Consider the following 26597-nt stretch of genomic DNA (forward strand, 5'->3'; position numbering starts at 1 on the left):
CAGAACAAAATTTTAAACAAGCAAGCTAAAATAAACTAAGTTTTACCAAAGGGTGTCATCAAAATTCAGCTAGATGACTGTGCTTGCTGGGTCTAATTTTTAGAGTTTTCAGGAGACCTATCTATCTGGACATTCTCATGCAGATTTCCTAATTGCAGGTATGAATCACCTGACCTATAATCCAATTTAAAAAACCCTCTAGTAGAGGTGAGCTGGTTGCCTGGTCAGGCAAAGGAGCTGAGATTCTTGCTTGACTGCATCTGGCAAGACTCCAGCCTGGAGGTACTGTGGGGATTACACAGAGGTCTTACCCGTTAATAACTAGTTTTAGAAGAGCTTATACAAATCACTACTTAAAATAAAATAAGTCAATTCTGCTTTCTAAATTTCCATTTCAAAATGAAAATCTCGCCACTGCTATTTTATAAGGCCCATATTCCCAATAATTAAATACATTGTGAAATTTTCACAGGGCTCCCCCCTTGGGGCATCCTGCCCATCCCCCAAATGCCCTTTGCCAAGGCATCTTGAAGGAAGAAAGAGCTCCTCCAGCAGATCTTAAATTAAAAAAAAAAAATGACAAGACATAGTTTATTTAGAGTCGGCAGAGATTAGGGATTTTTTAAGTTTAAAGAAAAAGAAAAGTAAAATTTTTCTGGCAATTATGTATGGAGAATGGAAGGAAAGGAAATAAATTCATTGTTCATTGAAATGAAAATTCTATTAAAAAAAAGACATGGTTAAGATTATCCAGTGTCCCCATCCTACCTGGTATGACAGATATCCAACTGTTCTCCATGACAGGGGAGGCCTCTGTGGGAGAGGAGAGACTGGAAGTTCCATCAACCGTGCCAGGCAGGACAGAGGTACAAGTCAATACAAAGCCAGAGGTCAAAACAGAGAGATATCAACCAATGCCCAGAGAGCCCAAGAGGGACTTTTCCCTTAGGCTAACACACAGCCCAATCAGGGGGCAGCAAACAACCTCAGGGAAGGGCTTAGGCTACAGCCGACCAGGTGTGAAGTCACAGGTCAATAACACCGAGGTAAGCAAACTGGGACCAAAGGACAGAACTTACTGCAATTAAGCAGTTAGGGCTCATCCACTGGTTCTATCTAACTTCCGTAGTGCCCTCGGTTCTTTCTGCACTGAAAAGCTTCTATCTTTTATGTATTCCTATGGTGTTCCCCAAACCGGGGTCCAAAACCTGCCCCTGCACCCTCTCAAGCTCCCACCTGTAGCCCCTCTCCCTTCCCAAAAGTCACTCATCATGCGTTCTCTTTATCCTTCTGACCCTCTGGTCCTGTCCTCCTTCCCTCTGCCCTCAAGAGGATGAGGCGATCTTCCTCCCAGCCACAGTTAATCTCTCCACTCAGTCTAGGATGCCCTCCCCTTCTTGGTGGGAGGGGCAGCTGTTTAAAGTAGGTAGGCTGGGCTTTTTAGGGAGGTAGGGAGGCTGGGCTTACATCCTAGGTTTAGTTTTCTTGCTGCCAGAGGCATAAAAAAGCTTGAGCAGAATTCCCAGTACCCTGTGGAGGCCTTCCCAACCCAGCATGGCTGGCTGCCTTGGTCGATATGGAATAGTTTTATCTGAATTACTATCTTTTTTAGCCTTAGGAACTGGATCCTTATGAGTAAAGTCTATTCTACTGCACAAATGCTAGTCGACTGCATTTTGTGGTCCACAAGTGCCTTAAAGCATTCTAAATCGAGGCCAGGAATATAATTCAATCTTCTGGATGACTTTATTTCATCTTAATGCCTCAGATGATTTATAATTTGTCTTATCCCTGGGCAAATTACTTAACCTCACAGCCTCAGTTTCCTCATCTGTAAATGAGGGGGTTGGACTTAATGGCTTTTCAAGTGCCTTTCTATGATAAATCCATGCTCATTTGATCTAAAATAGTGGTGGTTCCAGGATTCTAAGCCAGAGAGCAACATAGTAATCATTACATAATATGGTTTTTGCCACAACCAGAAGACTGGGATCACTGGAAGCATTTCTCAGTTTCCCAAATGCAATATAGCCTAGATCTCTCAACTACTCAATTGTGGGCTCAGCTTATTTTTTCATATTCGGTAGAGAGGGGAAGAAAGAATACACAGAGATGTATATGCGCCAATTAAGCTGCCAAACCAACTGTGTGCCAGGGCCTGGAATTAATATTTTTCATCCACTTTGTTTTTGCAGTGTCAATGGTTATGCCAATCTCATAAATTATGGATTTCACTGAAATAGATTTATTACCTTTTGAGAGTTCATGCAATTAGTTCAACGTCATATGTAAAAAATAGTTGGAGAACCTGGCAATCATGAAAGAATCCTTTTGTTTGTTTGGACAGTGCAGGACATCTTGTAACACTGGTGAACATCTTAGAAGAGACTGTTTTACATCTTGTTTAATGTCACTCCTCAGTTTTCTGCACAGTTGTACTGGGCAGCATCACGGAGCCGTGGATAGAGTGTTGGGTCTGGAGTCAATCCAGCCTCAGACACTCACTAGTTGTGCAACTCTGGGCAAGTCATTTAATCTCTTTGCAATTTCCTCATCTGTAAAATAGGGATAATAATAGCACCTACCTCATAGGGTTGCTGTGAGGATCAATGAGGTAATATTTATAAAGCTCTGAGCACAAGGTCTGGAACACAGTAGGTACTGTATAAATGCCAGCTGTTATTGTTATCTGTCATAGGGACAGGGGATAGGGACTGAACCTATGATGACACTGATACAGAGTACATCAGAATGTCTGGATGAGGAAACAACCTGCTTCCAATGCGGCAAAGTCATTGACTAAAAACCTACTTACTATTATTAAAAACCTGCCAGGCAGTACGCTAACCCTGAGGATAGAAACATGGAAAAGAAAGCCCCTGACCTCAAGGAGCTTACAATCTAACGGGAAGGACAACACACCAAAAAAGCTGAAGGGGAGGGAGAGGGAGGAGAGTTAGGTGATTGTAGAGGTAACCACACTGGCATCCCCAGGATGACTGCTAGCACAGGTTCTTCGATCTGCTTTACTAGGAAAGATAGCTGTTCAAGGGGTCGACAGTCTTGTTTTAATTCCATTCATTAGTTCAGGGGAAAAGTCAGCACCCTGAACTTCAGAGAAAATCCAAAGGAAACAGAAAATACAAGCAGAGAAATAAAGACCAACAGACAGGGTTCTGAATGCCTGAATCAAGTATACGCTTTACATACTTCCCTAGATCAAGAGAGCCTTTACATCTGAACAGGTGGGGAGATCTGAAGAGACTGCTACTCAGAATCTCAATCAGGGAAACACAAGAACCTTCTCATAAGTGAGCCCCCAAAGCACAATACCAACTCAAAGTATATATACACTTCTCAGAGCCAGAAGGCAGCACAACCCTCAGAACTCAGTGTCTAATTAGAAAATAAGCAAAAGGTGTGAAAGCCTTCCAACAAGCTAGCCTTCCCTAAGCAAGTTTACCTTAATGGGCTAAAGGTGAGATTTTACATCCCGTTATCATTACAGTGATTTGTCCAGGGACATGTGTCAGAGGCAGAATTTAAACTGGGGTCTTCCTAGCTCTGAGGCCACAGCTATCATAGAGATCAGGCTTATTATAATGTATAATGTAAGACTTTTTTTTTTTTGCATAGAGCCTTAAAAACCATCTTTTGTCTTGTATTCATGTTTGTAATTAATGAAAAATAGAGTAGAATCTTAAATTCTTCAGGCCTCTAAGTCAGCTATAGGATTGTAAAGATAAGACGTGCTACAGAAAATAGGCTGCCAAAGCTCGTTCATTTCTTTATCAAGTTTTGGTCAACTTGAGGTAGCAGGGACAGCATCTTTGTGTATTTCCAATAAAAAAGAAAAAAAAAAGGACCAACCAATAGATTGCCAATGTAACACACTATTCCTGAAGTCACCTATCTCCTCAACCATGACAAAATATACTTCATCATTAATTCTCAGGGACTAAAATTGGTCACTTCAATTAATTTGAATTTGGCTGCCTGGAATTGTCTAAATTTGGCTCCTGGGCCAGATAAAGAGCCAGAACTAGAGTTAGGAAGACCCAAGTTCAAATATGACCTCAGATATTTCCTAGCTGTATGGCCCTGGGCAAGTCACTTAACCCCGTTAGTCTCAGTTTCCTCCTCTGTAAAATGAGCTGGAAAAGAAAATGGCAAACCACTCCAGTACCTTTTCCAAGAAAACCCCAAATGGGGTCACCAAAAGTCAGACATGACTGAAAAATGACTCAACAACAACACAGCTAGTGTCTGGGGCAGCATTCAAAATCAGGTCATCTTGACTCCCAGGCCATGGAGTCACCTAGTTTTTTTGGGTTTTCCTGCCAATATAATAATTGCCATTAAGAATATATCAGAGTACTTGGAGCCCTTCTGTCTTTATCTCCTTTGGCACCTATCAGCTATGCCATGTACAACATGGGACCTTGGGCAATCACTTAGCTACACACCTCAGTATTGTCATCTGTGGGATGATGGTTTGGACCAAACTATCTCTAAGGTCCCTTCCAGGTCTAATTCAAGGATTACATAATTTTTCAATATCTAAGGTTTATTTTTGGTAATGAACCCAATTTTGTCGGTGTATATATTGACATCAATAGAAAACAAGTTTTAGCAGAACTCTATCACTGTCAACTCATTTATTGTTTAAAACCTAAGGGTTAACTAGCAGTGTTTTCTTTAAATCTTAAAATGTGACATTAATCTGAGGCTGCTTTAAATAGAGAAAACTGCTGGGATGAGATCATCAAAAACATAAACCAAGTTTGAATTAACTTTTCAATGTAAGAGATAGCTACTGTAAACTAAGACCTAACTGAAGTTATAAAATTTGAAAACGTGTGTAAGTTTATGTGTATCAAGTGAAAGAGCATTCATTGATTATTTAACCTCAGGTACCCCCATCATAATTTGAGAATAGCAGATGTCAAAAAATGTAATCAAAACTGACCACAGAAATAAAAACATCCAAGTATGAATTACCCTAAGCAAAGGCAGTGAATATCTCGGGCTCTTTGTTGTTTCTTTTCAATAATCTCAATATTGAGGTAATTTTAATTGTTGAGTTTATAACCTCTGGGTAGTAGATAGAAGAAGACTTAAACCTGGTCTCAAATCTCAACCATGCCCTTCTTTACCTGTATGCCTCTTTTATTGGTCTGGACCTTCATTTCCTCATCTTTTACATGATCTGAAGCCCCTTCCAGCCCTGAATTTATGAGCCTATAATCCTTCCAAAAAGCCAACTAAAACAAATTTTAAGACTTAAGGGTTGAATCAGTGTTTGCTGATAAGGTTCTTTGTCTTTTTTTAAAAATAAAATCCCTCCACTGAATTGCTGGAAGTCATTTAAGCACCTGGATTTATATGGGATTCTTGAAGTGATATAAAGCCAGCTTTCATTAGCAAATGGGGAGAAATTCTTTTCTAACTAATTAACTCTACATGGATCCATTGTTTGAGAACTCAAAAAATAGCGAAGATCATATATATATATTTTCCTTCCAGTATGTGAATTTAAAAAAAAAAAAGAGGAAGATGAAAACTTGACCTAGCTATACAAAGTAATATTTTGAGTTTCTTATGCTCCTGTTGCTGAAATAGTCCATACAATTTCCAAGGCATCTGCTTCAGGTAGTTTTGGAAAACAAAAGGCTTATTCATCTTTCTGATTTGATGGCAAAGATAACTAGGAAAATAATAGTGATGGGGCAGGAAATATTGTTTAATAAAGTAGAGAGAGTCCTAGAACAAAAATCTAGGCTCTGCTTGCTAATATAGGCACTAGACTAGTTATTAACTATATGACCCTGAGGAAAAAATTGCTTTACTCCGACCTCAGTTTCCTCATGAGATCCACTGAGATCTATGGCACTACTTACTAGTCTGTCTATATCTGGCACTTCCAGCTCAAAATGCTCTGATTCTATTTAAAATACTTAGTCAAAATTTAAATCACTATAAAATAAAAGTTAATTAGTATTATCATGCCAAGGAAAATTGCAGATATCTTGAGCGAAGTGGACTCACTGACTTGGAAGGTAAATTATTTGGTAACCTCAGTTGTACATAATTGTAGATAAGAAGTAAGCCCTCTAGCTCACCAAAAAAGGAATCTGGAGCAGCCAAAATTAAATCTTTTGTGAATTCTCCAAAGCTCCTAAACTTGATTTACAGGACCTCTCAATCCCTCTCACACATAATCTAGTTACTCTAACTTTAGATACACTTATATCAAGACGATCTATACATTTTTTTTGTGTCTACATCTGAGAAATGGTACATTAGAAGACAGAGAAGAGGAAATGTAAGGAGAATTACAACACTAATAAATACAGAAGGAAGTCAGACAAAAGCTGGAAAAACATAAGCCAGGTCATTTATTTTAGGAGACTGTAATGGTGCACACCTCAGAGGTTAATTTTAAGGGTTAATTTTTTTTTCCTCAGCTTACACACTTTAAGTAGGTAAGACAAATGTGACAAATACATTTTAGAAAGTTCTTCTTAACGGCTAGAGTAAAATACAAAAGCCAGAAATAAAATTTCTTAAATGCTAAAAGGTATTAGATAAACTGGGGGATGGAGTACATAGTGTTTGACCGTGGGAGTACAGAAAAAGAATATGGCCAATGGGACTAGACATATCAGTTGTCGAGAAGCTGTATGAGGCTTTTGTGAGAGAAAAGGAGTCACTAAAGGAATTGGCCCACCTGGTCAGGTCTGTGGAACGTGGCCTGGGGTGGGGAAAGACCTGAGGCAAGGAAGACCAAGGCTGCTGCCTCATCTAAAGACCTAGACTAGGAAACAGTAGAGAAGGAGTGGGTCAGATGTGAAAAGATGTCAACAAGCATGAAATAGCAAGATTTGGCAACTGATTGGATATGGGAGGGAAGAACTGGGATAGAAACAAAACAGATTAGGTGTAGGGGAGCAGAAATGAAAAGATTTCTGGCAATGCCAGGTCTTAAACTGAAGGGGATCACAATGCACAGGATGGAGGGAAAGTCCAGTTTCAAAAAGAATAGGATGAGCAAGAGGAAAACCTGCAGTAGAAGTAATTCACACAAATCCTTACTTTAAAAAAGTGACTATTTGTTGTATGAAAGAACAGACAGAACAGCATAATTAAAAAAGTAATTGAGCTCAAAATCAAAAGGCCCCAGTTTAAGCCTTGAATCTCCCTGCTTCGGAGGCCAGAGGGATGAACCTCTTTGATCCTCAGTTTTTTCATCTGACAAATGGTTACAATAATACCACACCACCTGCTACACAAGGTTGTGTGGTTTAATGAGATGAGCTACACAGAACACTTGGTTGTCGTAACGTCTCACATAAATGAGTTATTATTATAAAAACTCAATCTCTAAGAGTCTAGAATTCTACATGCCAAGCACAAAAAAACAACAAAGGAAATCCTCAAAAACATTCCCAGGAAATTAAGACTAAAGGTTGCCTTTAGCTTCAAAGTTCAAAGAAACTCTGTCATTGAAGCGTTTGTCAAATTTACTCCCAAATGCTACCAGTGAAAAATGTAAAGACTTCATTTACACTTAGAAGAAAACTGAGCCTTGATTCAAAATTCTTACCTACATCCAAAATAAACCTGGGGGAAAATCAACCAGAAATCAACCTGATTTTTTTTTTAAGTAAATTTCCTCACTTGGTCTTCAAAGTAAAATATTTGTTGGTTTTTTTCTTTCTAAACTGGTGCCTAAAAGAGTCGGTTAATAAAAGATTCTTTAAACTGTTCAGGAACACAAGTTCAAAGCCAGAAATTCAATTCCTTCCTAGTCCTACCAGAAAACAATAATGTCTACTAAAGTGTGTCAGGAGGGAGAAACCAAAACCAAACTAAATCACTGTTAATGAATGTTATAGGGAAAAAGGAGGCCCTTCACCATGAGGCAAAATGGAATCAATTCCAAAAATGTGATTGCACATCTCCAAGTCTTCTGCAGTGGGGCAGGATGAAATGGGGAAATGTCATTTTAACCATGTTGTGAGTATAAAGCTAAGGAACAATAGGGCTGGAGTGGGAAGGAAGGCTTTGGATTTTGTGATGTGACCCCAGAGAATAGTTTTTAGTCAATAAATGGAAGCAGAATCCAGATTTTTAAGGGGCTGAAAAATGAGTAGGTTTACCTAAGGAAGCAGAAGCAGTTAGTATAGCCTACCCTTACCCTTTCTAGAAGTTTGGCACTAAAATGAGGAGAGGAAAAGGTGATAGCTTGAGAGGATAGATGAGTCAAAGGATGTTCTCTAGTCAGAACAAGGGAGAACCAAATACAAGTGTAAGCACACAGGGCAAAGAGCCAGAAGAGAGATTCAGGGTGAGATAAAGGTAATGAAAGACTTCAGTGTCACTGAGGAAACATCTGGGAACAGGATGGAGGGGGGGTTAGCTAGCACCAAAGGAAAAGAGGATACTTAGTGTACAGAAAAGACCATGGGGTGAAGCACGTGAAAGGAAGGGTAGATTTGTTATGCTTGGCCCCAGAAAACATATAAGTAACAAATGAAAGTTGCACAGTGGCAAATTAAGGGTGATATAAAGGAAAACTTCCTAATAATTGCACCTATCTAAAAATGGGATGTGGGGGCCGCTAGGAAGAGCAGTGAATAGTGCACAGGCACTGGAGTCAGGAGGACTTGAGTTCAAATCCAACCTCAGGCAGGTAAAACTTAAATGACCTTGGGCAAGTCACTTAACCTCAATTGCCCTGCCTTCCCCCCTGCAAAAGAAAATAAAAATAAAAATGGGATGTGCTATCCTGGGTGGTAAATGGGCTCTACAGAACCCATTACTGATTAATATTATCAGTGTAACCTTGGGAATCCAGTCACTCACCCTTCCTACACATAAGTCTCCTCTTTTGTAAAATGGGAGAGCTGGACAAGCTCTTAATCTACGAATCTATGATTTAGTGATATTCCAAACTGGATAGAAAGCTCCCATCTTCTGTGCTTCGATGACTAGGCGGCATATAGACTAGAGTGTTGGACTGGGGAGTCAGAAAGATCTGACTTGGAATTCCTAACCACTGACTGTCTAGGGCAAATCATCAGACTTTTCTCTGCCTCAGTTATCTATCCTCAACAGCACATAATACAGATGTTGGGAGAATCCAATGCAAACTTTAAAACACTCTATTATATTAGCTATTTTTAGACATCAGGGACTTGAGGTAGGCTCACTGATGTTCCCTAGGGCCCTCTACACATCACTAAAAGAGTTTCGCCATTCACCATGCTCTAGGAGAAAGTCTAGGGGTCTAAATATTCTTCTGCTCTTGCAATAGGCTGAACCTGTCTTCTATCACTCTCCTATAGTGCAACTCTTCCTTCTGCAAAGGATTCTTACTTCAAAAAGTCCAATAACAGAACATAAGCTCTTTCGATCACTGTTGAGCTTAGAACAATTAAGACATCAATGGCCTGCCCAGGCCTCATTTTTAGCATATGTGCATTTGGGGTCTCAACAATGGCATTCCATCCTAAGGTCAGGTTTGGTTTGGTTTTTATGCCCTGTGGCTCTTTCACCCTTGAAAAGTGACTCAGTTGTATTCCCTGTAGGCTCACGTCCATGTTTTCTCTGGCCATCCCATACTGCTCTAAGTGGTTTAACATGTTGTGTTCCTGCCACTTGAATAAGGGACACATCTAGGCATCTGTCAGAAGTGGGAAAGGCCTTTATCCACTTTGGCCAGTTTTCATACAAAAAGTTGTCACCTCAACCTCAGGTGACTCAAGACCCTGTGGGGCAATCTGCCCTAAACTGCTGTCACTAAGAGATAGTCAGAGTTTTGACTGTTTGTTTTTTTTCCCCTTGGTCTGGGCTGAAAATAGAGACTGCTCCAAAATCAAGGAGATAAAAAAAAAACTGTATAGTGGTGACAAGTCCAAGTTCATTCCTGCAACTACTGAGCCTACTAGGTGTCAAACAAATTCCTTCTTTCCTGTGCTTTGATTCAAAGATGATCCAGAGGGCATGGCAGCTAGGTGGCACAGTGAATAGAGCACCAGCCCTGGAGTCAGGAGGACCCGAGTACAAACATGGCCTCAGACACTTAACACCGGAAACTAGCCGTGTGACCTTGAGCAAGTCACTTAACCCCAATTGCCCTACCTTCCCCCCTCCAAAAAAGAAAAAAAAAGATGAGCCAGGTCCAGGAGGAATAGAAGAATCTGCTTGTCTCAGAGAGAGCTAGGCCTGCTAGAAGCTATTTTAAGAACCACTATATATAGAAATGGATATAGCAAATAGTGACAGGATGCAAGTTAAAAAGAAAGGCCTCAAAGGAAAGGCTGTACCAAGGACTGGGGAAGGAGTGGTGATAGTGATGGATGAAGGGTGAGGGGAAAGATAAGGAAATGAGAATGAGTCCACACCTTCCAGATCTCTCTCCCACTCTTAAATCAAACTGGCTTCCTTTTTTATGCTGGCTTTCAGTGTTTTATTGGCTTCCCTCACCCCTCAGATTAATGCTACCAAGACAGCAAAATCCAACCCAAATTAAAGGGATGGGGCTGGGAAGATGGGAATAGCAGGATTTGCTTCTGGACTACAGGAATTTTAGTCTTTTAAAAGGATCTTGATTTTTCCATTTGTAAAGGGTCTTCAACAAAACCTTATCAGTCAAGGAAGAGAAAGTCCCTAATCTGTCTTCCTGGAAACTTCTCCCCTTCAGCAAAGTCTAGAAGAAAGAAGTTCAACTCTCTCCCCTGGAGGAATCTTCTTATTTAAAGGCAAAGAAGGATAATATCTGAGGGCTAATATTTGTCTTAAGAAGCAGATAGCTACTTTTTTCTGAAGCAAAAGAAAAAGGGCACCTAACTCCAAAGGACTTGCTCCAAGCTCCAGTCAGTCCCCTGGTTAGAAGGTAAATTAATTTAGATTTCCCCACCCTGGGGAGTTCTAATTCTCCCAGAGCAAGGGTTTTTAACTTTTTTGTGTGTCATCAATTTCTTTGGCAACCCAGTAAAAAAGCCTCTGGGCACCCCCTCAGAATAATGTCTTTAAATGAATAAAAGAAAATACAAGAATATAAATAAAGGAAAAGAATGATACTAAAATGAAATTATCACACTATTTTATAAAGCAAGTTTCTGGACTCTAAGTTAAGAATCCTTGAGTCTAAAGGGCAAAAAGAAGTAGGGGAAAATCTGTATGGAATCTCTGATAGGTCAGAACCCAATATGACCTACCCAGAGAGCTCTAACCCATGTCCCAGGGCATCTGGAACCATTTTGGGTATACAAGTATGATGAAGGGATGGGCCCCAGGCCAGCAGGCACCTAACTGGAAGTGTGCCAGGCTGTGGGAAATGCCAAGTGGACTGGTGCCCCTCCTGGCAGACTAAGTGAATCCTGGGGAGCACTGAGCCATCAGGGCCATTGAATAATTTATAGTGTAAGAGGGGGAGAGGGAGAGGGGGAGAAGGAGACGGAGAGGGAGAGGGAGAGGGAGAGAGAGAGACAGAGAGAGACAGAGAGAGACAGAGACAGAGAGAGACAGAGAGAGAGACAGAGACAGAGACAGAGAGAGAGAGAGAGAGAGAGAGAGAGAGAGAGAGAGAGAGAGAGAGAGAGAGAGAGAGAGATGTGAGCTCCAAAGGTAGACTAAAAGGGCCCAGCTTTTATCTTCCTTTGAAGATAGCACAGTCTTCAGGGATATAAGAGAACTGGGTAGACAAAACCATTGTTCTCTCATGTAAAGTTTTTTTCTTCCTATCCTTTTTCTATAATCAAAACATTCTATATCTTTTCATCCCTAACCCTTCCTTTCCAATATCTATTTCCACTCCTTTCATAGCAGCATAGTGATCTCCAAAGGCTCATAAGCAAAAATCACTGCCTGTCTCTTCCACTTACTTCATTATCTGGACCAACATCTCATTTTCCTCACTAACTAGAAATAATAGCAACCATAGCCTCCATCATGTGAGAGTCTAGCTTCTCTATTTTAAGTGAAAATAAAATATTGGGATCCAGTCGCCATCGACTCCACTGTAGCTACAGGTACAAAGAACCACAAAACAAATATCTTTAATATTATGAACTGTATAAGTTTTCGTTCAATTATATTTTACTACATCCAAACCCTAATATATGCAATTCACCTTGGAAACTGCATAATATTTGAGTTAATCTAGAATATGCCAACTATATGGGTATCTATGAAGGTATTGGATATAAAAATATAAAAAGGAAACCCACAGCCCCATAGGGTCAGTATGACCGATTCACCAAGCATTTATTGGATCCTAGTATGTGACAAGCTTCATTTTCCATAGGTTCCTAGATTTAGAGCAAGAAGAAACCTTAGGAGCTATTCAACCCCCTTATTACAAAGGTAAAGAAACTGAGGCCAGGGAGGCTGTGCCTTATCCAAGCTTATATTTAAGTTGTAGTTATCAAAGTCAGGGCTCAAACTTAGATCCCCCTTGACTCCAAATTAGTATTTATCCACTTATCTAGCTTCATAAGGGAATGAAGTATTCCATACAAGTGAGTATTTCTATATGGCTAAAATATCAAGAATTATTTTTAAATTAAAAATTTTTAAATAAGAATTGCTTTTGAATCACTTCCATTTTAAATTATTTTAAAATTGTTTTTCAATCTTAAATTACTCCTTTGTATGAAAAAATCTTCCTGAAAGATATTACATATAAACCTGCTTTTTAAAACAGATCATGCCAGACATAAATTACCTTTTTCTGGATTAACTCAGGGGCATTATCATTAATATTCATTCTAAAGCACTACCACAGTGTCCTCAGGGTGCACTAAGGTTTGCAAAGTTCTCAGATCCTAGCTCTTAGGACAGTAATCAAACAACACTACTTTTCCTAATAAGGGCATGTTCATCAATTGCCCTATGTCTCCGATCTCTCTCACTGCCTTTTCCAAAAGACCCCTTTTTTCTGGCCACCACTCCAGTAAGCATTGTCTTTCCCGTTTGGAATAGAATTTGTATGAGACCAGAAACAGTCTCCTGCTTGCTTTTATTTGTATCCTAGTGATCAGAATAGATATTTTTTCCTTCATTCCCAAAATGGTCCTTGTTCGCACTTTTTAGTTCTGGGTCTACTACTTGTGGCTACTCTGGTTACTATACCTATCTCTAGATAGGTCCCTCCTTCTTTTCTAATGGGGCCACCTAGCATTTCTCAGCTGTAGATACAAAAAAAATGTCCAAATTGATCTTGTCCTAATTGCATCTAAAGAGAGTACAACCAGATCCTGAGAGAGGAGCAGATGGAAAGCCCAATTTCCCTGGCCTCAACCCCCAAGGTTTCTTCTTGCTCTAAATCTGGGAACCTATGGAAAATCAAGCATCACATACGTGGATCCAATAAATACTTGGTGAATTGGTCATACTGATCCTATGGGGCTGTGGGTTGGTTTTGTTTTTTTTTTATAGTTTTATTATATCCAGGACCTTCATAGATATTCACATACTTGGCACATTCTGGATAACTCAAATATTATACAATTTCACATGCTGAATTGCATGAGCTTTAGGAGAATAAAGTTCTTTTTCTTGTTTACTTCTTAACAGCATTATGCATCAGATAAATAATTCTCAGGTATGTTAAGTATTAGAGAAAAGAAACAGCCTCTGACCACATGAGGCCTACAAATCTTTTGTTGGTTTTCAGCTGAGTCAAAGTCTTCCTGACCCCATTTGGGATTTTGTTGGCAAAGATACTGGAGTGGTTTGCCATTTCCTTCTCCAGCTCATTTTATGGATGAAGAAACTAAGGCAAACAGGGTTAAGTGACCTGCCCAAGGTCACACAGCTAGTGCGTGTCTGAGGTTGGATTTGAACTCAAATCTTTCTGACTCTAGGCCTAGTATTCTAGCCACCTACCTGGGCATAATAATTAAGAACAGGAAGGGAGAGGTCAGACCTTAGAGATTTATATAGTCCAGATCCATTCAATTTACAGCTGTCAAAAGTGACTCCCAATGTCACAGATAAAAAAGAAGTTGAGCTGGGATCAGAACTCAAAACTGAGGGCTCTTTTTACTACCCTAGCTGCCTCCACATATACAAAACTCATTTAATCCTCACACTGACAGTCACAGAGGTTAAGTAACCTGCCTAAGGTCACAAAGCTCAAAGGGGTTCACTTTCCAATTCATCACTATCCAAAATAAAAGCCCAGCTCTCCTTTCACAACACACTTGGAGGACACTCCCCCAGCCCCTAGTTCCAGATTACCAGAGCTCTTAACAAGTTTTACTGGCATTGTATCTAAAGCACCCAAAATGAAGTCTGTGTCTTCTTTCTCTTCAAGAAAATATGAATCAAGTGACTTTTTTTTGTTACAGCAGCCAAGTCACCATCAGTTTCAATGCCCAGTAACAACATCTGATCCTTGACTTTTGCCCAGAACTATAAAAGAAGCTGGTGGCAAATTAAACCGTCTTATTCCTTTAATTTAACCCTTAAGCTGCCTTGTCAAAGGAAAGTACATTCTGCTTAGAGAATCCTAAATGGATGGATGTGTGGGTGGATAAGTGAAACAACAGAATTACATGGGGGTAAATCTTTCTTGTTTTATTTTGAAATACAGATGGGGATGGAACATGAAGAGAAACAGAAGAGGGGAAAGAGTGGAAGGGTTAAGTATGCCATATTTGGTCAATCAGTTTTATGGGTCAAAACAGAAATCATTCCAACATCCAGGGGTAATTATTAATTTCCATTGGGGGGAGGGGTTTGAATGACACACATTCTAACAACTTTGCCAACTTCTATTTTCAAGTTAGTTGAAAGACAGAAAAACAAAACAGCATCGAAAAAGGTTTGTTTTCACACATTCTGCCGGACCTCACTCAGTCCAGAGGACTCAGGCAAGCACTCTTAACAAACCCAGCCCCACCTCTCCCCTCCCCACCCCACCATCAGGTGACAATTTTTGACACTAGAACTCAAATTACAAGGTCCTGGATATCCTTCTTCCCCTCACACCCACCCCCTCAATAAGACTGCAGTTAATTGATAGAAAGTGAAAAGCAGCTAGTTAATTGCAAAACTAGTTTTCACTTAACCCACTGGTTTAGGGTAAGAAGAATCTTGGAAAATAAAGGAGAAATCTGGTCCCTTTTTAGAGAAGACCTGAGAGAGCCCTATCCAGCCTGGAATTAATCTCCTCATACACAGACAGACACACACACACACACACATGATTCTTCATAATGCTAATGGATGTAAAGAGAGGGATATGTAAATCACCATCCTAGACAGGGAGAAGCATCCATAAATAAGCATTCCTGTGTTTATAAGGAATTCCTGTGTTTATAGCTGGATGTGTAAGCCTGCTATTCTTCAAGTTCTTACTGAAAGCATCTGACCCAGGGAAAGCTGGAGGAAATGTTAGAAAAAGTCCTAAGGTCCATGTCCTAGACCCAGCTAGGACCCTTAAAGTTCTGTGATATGGGTGGGGAAGGGGGCCTCAATTTCCTCATCTGTAAAATAAGATTGTACTAAACTGATCTTTCTAGCTCTAACACTCTCTCATTTTATCTGTGATTAGTCACACTAACCTATGTAGTCCAAAAGCACCAGGAAGAAACTAATCAAAATGTAAAAGTCATTTCTGTGGACAACTAAATATTTGGGAACAATCGAAAAGCATTTATTTTGTGCCTACTAGGTACCAGGGGCTGGGGGGGAGGCGGGAGGGGGGCAGGGAGAAAGGGGAGATGTGTCGAAACATTTAGATAGAAATGAATTTTTGAAAAACATGTTAAGTGCTAACCAGGGGGCCAATCACAGTACTAAGTGATAGGTATACAAATCTGAAAGACAATTCTTGCCCTGAAGGAGTTTACATTCTGAAAAGGGAGAATACAAGGGGCACTGAAGGAGAGTAAATGACAAAATCCTTTTTAGGTATCAATGACAGCACTGATTTGATTATAATTTGAAGATGGATAATGGGTGGCCTGGGCCAATGGGAGTGAGCCATAGAAACAAGCACTCACCAATCAGGACTTCATGGACCCCAAGGTAGGAATTCCAGAAGGGGCTGGTGTGGGTGAGAGGAGAAAGCACAAATAGCTAAAGGGGCAGCAGGAAATTCCTCATGGAGTAGGTGGCCCCTGGACAGAGGTTTCACGGGAACTAGGGTTCCTAAGATGTCAGAAGTAAAGAAAAAAGTATACATTGCAAGGATGGAGGGTGGCCTGGGGAAAGGCAGGAGTTGGACCCGTGTGCACCAAGAACAGAAAGTAGGCCTGTTCTATTTGAAAAAGACTAGTACCGTGCACCCACTGGTAGCACAAAACATCACTGGATATGAAAAGTGATGGGGAATGGTGACCCCAGGCTCAAAGTGCATGGTACTACCTAACCGCTAGCCAGCACAAAAGGTGAACTAGCTAAAAAGATCACAGTCACAGATTTAAAACTAAAAAGAATATTAGGAATTATCTATTCCAACTCTTATTTTAGAGATTTAAAAAAAGAAGCTAAGATGTTAAATGACCTGCCCATGGTCACATGGCCAGAATTTGAACCTAATGCCTAATAGATCTTATACCCTCTTTCCTTCCCTAACCCTTTCACGTCAGGGGAGACGAGTAAAGAAATTGCTATTTCAAATGCCAGGATCCCCCTTTGAAACACTGCCAAGTCCTCTTCTAAATAAGATGCTGTGAAAATCCACTGCTATGTACATCTTTGTATGTCTCCTGCCCTATTTATCATAATAATGCATGTTACAGAGCTACTCTAACTAGTACATGAAGGTGAAGGGGAGTACCCCCAAGACCACCAAGCCTTCCCTGAACCTCACCTACCTGCATCTCACTTGAAATTAGTTTATGATACCATGTATTGTTACTACACCCACAAGCCACCAGCCCTAGAATCCCAACACTATAGCTCCTTTCTAGGAGGGCCTACCTCCCCCTACAACCTGTGGCACAGGCTGGTTGGCCCCTCTCTCAGAAAGGACTAAAGCCTAGCGATCAGTCCTCTGTGTCATTGTGACCCTCCCTCCACCCCCAAATGCTTTGGGACAATGGTTAGATTAAAGAGAGAAGTACCTTAATGTTTGTTTTTAACTAGATAGGTTCCCTTTGTGTGCGGGTATCCTGTCTTCCCAATTAACCAAACCAAAAAAAAAAAAAAGTAGTCTAGAACTGAGGCAGTCAACAAGCATCTTTATTAAATAAGCATCTCCTACAGGCAGGCACTGTATTCAGTGTCAGAGATCCAGAGAAAAGCAAAAGTCTCTGTCCTAGCCCTGAAGGAGTCCCCATTCTAATAAGGAAAGACAACATGCAAACAAGTATTTAACATACAAGATACAGATGGTGAAAATGGGAAGTCATCTCAGAGGAAAAGCACTATCAGTGGGAAGCACCAGAAACGCCTCCAGCCAAAGGTGAGACGAGTCAGAGTACTGGAGGAAACCAGGGAAGCCAGGAGGTAGGCATGAGAAGGGAGAACATTCCAGGCATGGGGGGCAGCCAGGGAAAAAGTACAAAGACAATAGGAGTGTGGGGGTTTGGGGAACAGTAAGAAGATCTATGTAGCAGAACTGGAAAGTAAGTGTGGAGGGGTGTGAGTGGAGCGAGAGCAGAAAGGCAGGAAGGGGCCAGGCTGTGCAGAGCTTTAAAAACCAAATAGAGGGTTTTAATGAAGGGCAGTGGGCAGGATTGGACATTTTAAACTCAGAGAAAAGATCCAAGAAAAAAGATAATAGTTATATTTGACAGTCTGAAGGGCTATTAGGTTGCAACATAACGTGTGAAGAATAAAAATTTTTCTCTATTTTCGTTGAGGCTTACAGTTTAGGGGTGCTTGAAACCCCAAAATATCCACATGCTGGCAGCTCCTGCCGAATGAATTCGACTCAAGTCTACTCAAAGTAAAGCAAAGTTTATTAAAGATTTGCCAGAATAGGTAGACTCTTAAGGAGCCTAAGTATCTGTGATGCTTATATTGGACAAGTGGGCCAGAATAATCTGAGAGAGTGAGTCTGCCCTAGATTGAATTCTCAGCCCTGTCATGGAGGCAAGATGGATCTTAAATACAGAAAGACTGTGGGAGAATTTAGGGGTGGTCTAGAGGAGGAGTTTGGGGAGGGTCTTGAGAAGTCTAAGGAGGATCTTTGATGGAACTGAGGTCAGACTCCAGTAATGGGATTAAAGGTGGGAAACAGCTGAAGGCTACCTGGAGATGACAGACAGAGGGCTAGGCTAGTTTAAGGGTAACAGATTTGGGTACAGATGGATCAAGGGTAGGAAGTAGCTGGACAATGGAGGGCTAGGCTAGGTTAAGAGTAATAGAGATTTGGGCCTAGGATAATGAAAGGCTTACAGGTCTCAGACAAATGTCTCATCAAGTCAGAAGATTCAATCAGAATTCAAGGGGTTTCCCAAAGCCTCAAAGTAAAAGTGAAAAAGACACTGGTATGAACTCAATATTAAAGAACTTTATGAAAATAGTGCTTGCTCAAGAATGAAATGTACTGCCTTGTATGCGCTCATCTCTGGAAGTGTTCAAACAGAGGCTGGAAGACCATATATCAAGGACCAGGAGCAGGACAATATTCTTTCACCTATAAAAGCCAGGAAGCCCGAGTTCTTGTCAAGGCTCTTTAGCCTAGTCGCTTTACTTCTATAGGCCTCAGTTTCTCCATCTGTAAAATGGGAAGGGGAAAGGATATTGGGTATCATTATCTATAGGGCCCTTCTTGTTCTCATAGTCAGTGGCTTCTAAGATTCTATATTGTGATTCCTGTATTGAGTAGGGAACTGAACTAGGCAATTTCCTTCAAACTGAAGAAGCCTATCATTTCACAAAACAACAATCCATCATATTGCCCTTTGTTTCTGTGTAACTACCTATTTAAGTGAGGATCAATCAGGAAGCTGGAAAAAAAAAAAACTGGCCTTCTCAGACAATTATGCAAAATCTTACCCAAATCCACTAAGTGTTCAAAGACAGAGCACAGAGGTCCAATTCCACAGCAGCAACTTGCAACTGAAACTCCTATGAGACACTAAATAGCGAGTTTCTCACTCTACAGTTACAGAAATTCCATGAATTAGATCTGATCCAAGGCAACCAGTCAGGCAACTTAATAAATTCTAATCTACAATGATGGCACTCAAATTCTAGTTATGAAACAATGGGTTCTTCTTTGGCCTCAATGCTCTTCTTTTATCATAATCCCCTTTCTATAGAAAAGTAGCTGATGTGGAAAAAATGAATGCCCAATAATCCTTAGGCTGCTTTTTTTCCCCCCCACATAAAGTATACCTTAAGTCACATGTGGCCCTCTAGGTCCTCAAGTGCAGCCCTTTGACTGAATCCAAACTTCATAGAACAAATCCTTTTATTAAAAGGATTTATTAAGGGATTACCTCATGAGTAAATGATGAGCCTAGCTTTGATTTTATATTTTTTCCTAGTAGTGGTGATGGATTTAAAATCACAGATTCAGAGCTGGAAGGAACCCTCGTGGTCATCATATAATCAATACCCTCATAGATGAAGATCTGAAGCTCAGAGTTTAGAGACCTGCCCAAAATGATTTGAAAGTAGGTTCTTGGATTCCAAATCCAACCCCATATAGAACACTGCTTGCTTTCTGTCCTGTTCAGACCAAGTAAGATGAAGGCTGCAATGTGATGATTAATGTCTGGAGTCAGAGACTCTGGTTCCAATCCATCAATAAGCAGGAAGAGATAACTAGGTATGGCTCAGGCACCGTACTGAACTCTGCGGGTACAAAGAAACGCAAAACTCTCAACAAGGATACATTCTAAGGGGGGAGACAACGTACGTGTCAATTTTTACACGTGAGACACACATAGAGTAGACGGTAGGTAATCTAACAGCTAGGTTAACTGGGAAAGGTCTCATGCAGAAGGGGGTATTTTAGCTGACTCCTGAAGAAAGCCAGAGCTACTAAGTTAGAGAGGAAGGGGAGGAAGGAGAATATTGCAAGCATAAAATAATGCATCTGCGATGGAGGGTCATGCACAAGAAGCAACAAGGAGGTTAGTCTGGATGAATCAGAAAGAGCCAAGGGGAGTAACATATGTGAAAGCTGCCAAGGGAAGAAGGGGTCTGGTGGTGAAAAGCTTTAAATGCTCAACAAACAACTTCGAATAGGATGATCCTCAGGGATCACTGAAGTTTACTAAGTGAAGGGGTCTCTGAGGAGAGTCATGGTCAGACCTTGGAGAACTCAACCCTTCTACATGTTTTCAAAGTCTCAGTTTCCTCATCTGCAGAATTAAAAGGTTGTTCTATGGTAATCTCTAAGGCCTTCTCCACCTCTAAAATGTGTTAGTATTGTGTACAGGTATGGCACTGAGCAGATCTAATTTACCCACCCAGGATTCCCACCTTGGCTTTTTTTCCCCACAATAATCCAATTCAAGGAGCCAAATGATTTGGTATCCAATTAAAATACTCTGGCCGAGCTCTGTGCTCTTGGGGACAGTGAGCTCTCTTCCAGCAAAAGGACCAGAGGACCACATGAAGAGAAGACACCACAAGCATTAAGAGGTTCAGTAGAAAACTGTTCCAAGGGTCAACCAAAGTCTTTCAAGCATGTCTAGAATTCATAGAGCAGAAAGCACTGGCGATGTTTCATTACTTTCTTCCTACAACATCCTCCTCCATCCTCATGTCTTTTGAATTTTGTACCAAGTGGGGTATTTCCTTGGTATGGGGGAGAACTGGTTAAGCAGCTCCCTTTACCAATGTTCTACAATTTTCAGTATTCAGGAGGTTGCCTAGAGCCCTTACTTCCACACTGAATGACTTGCCCAAGGTCAGGAAGCACTAGTCAGAGGCAGGACTAGAACCCAGGTCCTCTCTGGCTAGAAGGTCATTTCTTCAGCACATTATTATTAGGAAATAATAATTCACAGCAGTCCACCTTTTCAGAGCATTTCTCAGCCTAAAAAAGTGCTTTCTTTACAACTACTTGATGAAATAGATAATACTCATATTATTATTATTCTTACTTATAGATGAGGAATCAGAAGTTCTAAGATGAAATAGTTTGCCCATGAGTCAAAGAAATAAGAAACAGTTTGGACTCAGGTCTTCCAGCTGCAACTACTGTCTTAACAAATATATCCTTCTATCAAATTGTCTGCTAAATATGTGAATGACAGTTAATAAATCCAATTCAAAACCTACTTTAGTCTCAAATATACATGGCATCCCCAAAAGTCTTAGTGCTTAAATATTAGTAACTTCAGAAATACAAATGCTACAATCATTTTTAAAAACTGAAAGGTTAATAATTTTTTAAATATTAGTATGTTTATTAGCTTTTCTAACTTTATAAAAATTTTCATCACCTATTTACTATCACCAATTCAGGGATTGAAAGGACTGTATTTGTAAGCCTGGCCTTACCATTCTTCAGATGAGGATTTGATGCATATATAACTTTGGTGACATGATGCCCCAAGAAAAAGTCTATCAGAGATAGATCAGGTGACCAAGGTGGCTAAAGTGGCCAAGCAAGAGGATCCTTTATTAATCCAATGGAGCGAGAGTCATCCAGTAATTGTTGCCCATGAAATGTATGACACAGTGACTCACTTGTCTTGTTAAAATTAAAAATTTATTATTCAAAATTCACAAAACTAAGCATTAAAGAGATTTAAATACTTAAGCTTTCAAATGATTTTTTTTACAAGTTTGTAGCATTTATATTCCTGAAGTTATTAAATCTTAAAACTACACTAAGATTTTGGGGACACTGTATATGAATTACAGAATACTGGAAGGGAAGAAACCTTACTGATCATTTTATACAACTCCTCATTTTACATATGGGAAAGCTAAGGCCCAGAAGGGTTACATTAAGTGACTTCCTCCAGATCACAGGGTTAATTGGTTCCTGATCATGAGCAAAAATCAAGTCTCCCGTGTCAAGGTCTTCTCATTCTTTCACACTATGTTCTCTACTTGCCTTTGCTTAAAACACATTTATCAATAAATATCAAATGATTTAATCCATTTGAAAAGTAGCTAACTCATTTACTTCATCTGAATGTGTTTAATCTTATTTAAACAAGTGGTTCTCATCAGAATTTTCAGATTGATTCCTGAACATTTTACTTTATTAAAAAACAGGAGGGCTTCTTTCCTCTCCCAGCTCCAGCCCCAGCGCCGATAACATGGCTAAATGTACCAAAAAGGTCGGAATTATTGGTAAATATGGAACATGTTATGGTGCATCCCTCAGGAAAATGGTGAAGAAAATTGAAATTAGCCAGCATGCCAAGTATACCTGCTCCTTTTGTGGCAAGACCAAAATGAAGAGACGGGCTGTGGGTATCTGGCACTGTGGATCCTGTATGAAAACAGCAGCTGGTGGTGCATGGACCTACAATACCACCTCTGCAGTCACAGTCAAATCTGCCATCAGAAGACTGAAGGAATTGAAAGACCAGTAAAATCTTATCAAATATCTGTAGCCCATAGTCCAACAATAAATGGGTTAATTTATTGAATAAAAATAAAAAAAATAAAAAAACAGGAGGCTCTGGGACCAAAGAAATGTCCCTGGGTTATAAGAACCAAATCTGATATTGCCAAAATACTCAATAAATATTACCAGGACTTCTCCCAATGTATGTCACATTCTCTTTCTTTTCAGCTATTTCTCCAGAGCTGAAAAATCAGTCTATTGGTTATGTTTTGTTTTTTAAAAAAGGGAAGGAAGGAAGGAAGGAAGGAAGGAAGGAAGGAAGGAAGGAAGGGAGGGAGGGAGGAAGGAAAAAAGTTAAACACAGGGTTAACTATTTGCCACTTTTACTAACAAAGAGGAAAACAGTCAAATATTTGCAACAATGGTACAACTTCAGAAACCTGGCAAATGAACAGTAGTGGGTGGGGTTGCATGGAAGGTTGTCAAAGAGGAAGGGGAAAGAAATAAAAAAAAAACTCAAGGAAACACAGGATATCAATCTGGAAAGGAACTTGAGAGATCATATATAATTAAGCTCCTTTATTTAAATTTTTATTATATTTTGTTTTTATATCACTTTTATTTTCAAATATATTCCTCCCCCCTTCTACCCCCAAAGCCGTTCTTTGTTAACAACTAGAAAAAGGGGGGAGGGGAGAAGGAAGGGGAAGCAACTTAACAAAACCAACCAAATATTAAATCTAACAATATATGCTATATTCCACCTCTGCAAAGAAGGGGAGGAGGTCTATTTTCTCAACTCTTCTCTAGTGCCAAGCTTCTTGGTCATTCTAACTACACAGACCACCTCCTTCATTTTGTGGCAGAGAAAACTGAGGCTTAGAAAGTTCAAGTGAGTTGACTTGCCCAAGGTCACAGAGGTATCAAATAGTACAGTCATGATCTGAACCCAGATCTCCCACTTCAAACACAGCATTCTTTCCCCAACCCATCTTTTCTCCCCCTAAAAGAAACACACTACTGATTCCTAAGAAAGCAGTAGGAAACCTAAGAGATGCTCAAACAAGGTACAAGACTCTGCAGGTGAGGGGGATGAGGGAGCCCATAGGGTGAAAGGAATAGGAAATAATAACAACATTCAAGGGAGTCTAAATTGAAAATTACTGGGACTGTAGCCTCAAGACGGGAGATTCATTCACTGTACACACTCTTACCTAACTCTATCCAGGCTTAACCTCAGGTTTGCATGTGTGTTTTTTTTTTTGTTTTATTTTTGTTTTGTTTTTGCTGCCTCCATTATGTACAAAATTGCCCTCATCGTTTCACTATATTTCAGTAGTTTAAGGGGGAAAAAAATGCACACAAAGCCTTTAATTCATTCCGGCTCTCTTAAGATGCTGCCTAGTAATGCAGATGACTGTTTTCCCAGACAATAGCTACCTGTGTGTCTGGCTGTCTCAGACAAGTCTATATCAAAATGCTGGCAGGAATTCCTGCAATTGACTAGACAAATGGCAGTTGATCAAAGGAACAATAAACTTGTAAAACAGGTGATTTGATTATTTGTTTTTCTGAAGGGTGAAGGCAAAGATATCCTCAGTGTTTGTATACAGAAAATGTGTTTAGCTCTCTCAGAAAGGAATTGAACTAGAAATTCATGAAAGCAACCTCAAAATTAGTGATAAGTCCGATTTGTTGTCTCTGGTTTGCATCAATTAAAAGGAAATGGAAATCAAGTCCATTATAGCGAGGATAATTATTATTTAAATTTTTACTATATTTTAAATGTTTCCATTAAGCTTTAAAATTATCTAAAGTATTTTCTACAAATTCCTTTTCTCTCTTGGGCCTGGGAGCAAACAAGATAACCTATAGGGTGTTTCAAAAATTCTAGTTCGGGTCAAGCTATTAAAGCTTAAATCTTTAGTAAGATTTTTGCAAAGCACTGTATTTAAAGCTGGAAGAGGCCTTAAAAGCCATCCAAGTACAATGCTTTTTTTTTTTTAATTTCACAGTAGGAATCTGCAGCTCAGAAGAGAATTTAAGTTGCTCATGTTTACACAGCTAACCAAAAATACTGCCAGACTTGAACCCAGGCCTTCAGACTGTAGGTGTAGTGTTCTATGTAACTATCACATTGCATTCTTTAAAATAAGCCCTCACAAAACTGAAGATGAACATTTCATGACACATGACATTTTGGCACAAAATAGTTTAATGATTATCTTGCCATACAAGATTTTTCTTCCCTGGTACTCATGCCAGGGCAGGATTTTTACTTCCCTGCCCCAACCCCCTTCTCTCCCAACAATGCCCACCAATCAGATAAAGTCTAATACTTATCAGAGCCCTAGTCATTGGTTTATCTGGGTAAAGTTATAGTCATTACATAATATTAAATAAACAAAGAGCTTTAAATGGTTACACAATACAGTCCTACAGCTAACATAAACAAAAAGAAGCATTTGCTGTCTGAATCTATGAAGAATTTGAATGGTTTTCGACACCTCATAGCTGAGGGCTGAGAGAACCCCCTGGATTCAGATTTGGACTTGTCCTATGGTCAAGGACCTCAAGGAAAATGGGTAGGTTCTGAAGAAATAGAAAAGTAGATGATGATCAGAATGCTATTGCTAGACCCACATTTTTTTCCCCATAAAGTAGTCTTCAAGGTCACCAAAAAACTGCCAAGAGGAGAAAATCTAATTGAACAAGTTATAGACAAGACTAACTATAGTCACTAGGACTGTGGGTCACCTGTCAACCTGTTCCTATAATTTAATCTCATCATCCTTAGGTTCTAGAGAAAGGGTGAGGAACCTGTGGCCTTGAGGCCAACATGTGGCCCTTAGGTCTTCAAGCTGCAGCCCTTTGACTGAATCCAAACTTCACAGAAAAAATCCCCTTAATAAAAGAATTTGTTCTGTAAAACTTGGACTAAGCCTTAAGGCTGCACCCAAGGGCCTTGAGGCCACAGGTTCCCCACCCCTGTTCTAGAGTAATACACAAATGTGGTTAGATGTTTCTTAATTAATAAAATTCCTACTTTCAGAGCCAACATCTCTAGTTCATCATATATTATATTTAGTTAATAAACTAGAAAAATGGCCTTTATCATAGTATTCATCTCTACATATATTAAATCTCTAAATTTTCCAAGATTAAATATTAAAGTTACTGAATGTGTAACTTACTTAACAATGATATCCATAATAATACACAGATAATTATGTATAGGGTTTTAATGGCGAAAATAATCATTCATTTACTACAAACGTATATAACAGCAGATGACTTCTGTAAACTGCCTCAAAACTATATTTCACTGGGATCAGGATAATAAATTAAGTCTCTTCCAAAGGTAAAGTTACAATAATTTCAAAGAGAAAAATAACATCGGAATCTTCTCTCTGCCACCTCTAGCTTTTTTCTACAAGTGACAGGAATAGCTCCTTTCACTTTTCTCAAACCATTCCATTCTTTCTCTCTAGATTCACTCCTCATAAAATTATCTTTCTGTTTCTTCATCAAATAATAGTTAAAACAATTCTCCAAGAAAAATGTTTTCCCCTATCCTCTTTCTGTCATCTCCTCAGTTTCTCCCAAATCCTCCAAATTAACTTTTCTCGGTTTTCTCAAAAATTGACAGCCCCAATAGCCAAATCCTAAACATTCCAATTGGCTTATAAAGACAAAGCAACAGTAACAATACCCTTTGTTGGAAAGGCTTTTGAAACAGGTATTACATTAACCTCTTTTCCATAGGATTCAAGGCCTATAGGTTGCCTAGGCCCCATTTTCAGAGAGATGCCCCAGAGCCAGATGTATGTAGGGCACAGAGATTCCCATGGTTCACCTGTTCTTGATTTCAACCCAGACATTTAGCTAGAATCCCACTTGTACCCCTAGTCCCAGAAAGGTAGTTCACCACCAAAGGGAACCTCAAGCTTTTCCCAGTCATGAGAGAATATGAAAAAAACTGTCAGATAAGACAAGAGTAAGTGACTTCACTTTCCAAAAGGACAGTAAAGATCAAACACAGGAACCAATCCTTCCTGGAGGGATTCTATTCTTGTTTAGGGCAGTGCTGAACTGAAATGTTTTTTCATGCAAAATGATTATACAATAAAACAAATCAAAAATG

General features: G+C 39.7%; 2 protein-coding genes across 4 annotated transcripts in view; one reads left to right on the forward strand and one right to left on the reverse strand.

The window, feature by feature from the left end:
- GRB10 (growth factor receptor bound protein 10) overlaps positions 1–26597 on the reverse strand; it is a 282686-nt gene that overhangs the window by 247612 nt on the left and 8477 nt on the right. The gene's annotated exons all lie outside the window — the stretch shown is intronic.
- LOC138158370 (large ribosomal subunit protein eL43-like) lies at positions 22142–22558 on the forward strand. The gene has a single exon (XM_069084514.1). The coding sequence runs from the start codon at positions 22200–22202 to the stop codon at positions 22476–22478; it is 279 nt and encodes a 92-aa protein (XP_068940615.1). The 5' UTR covers positions 22142–22199; the 3' UTR covers positions 22479–22558.

The sequence above is a fragment of the Petaurus breviceps genome, unplaced genomic scaffold (assembly GCF_028583685.1).
Source record: "Petaurus breviceps papuanus isolate PSGF00001 unplaced genomic scaffold, PetGlider_PUasm1.0 174, whole genome shotgun sequence".
Taxonomy (NCBI): domain Eukaryota; kingdom Metazoa; phylum Chordata; class Mammalia; order Diprotodontia; family Petauridae; genus Petaurus; species Petaurus breviceps.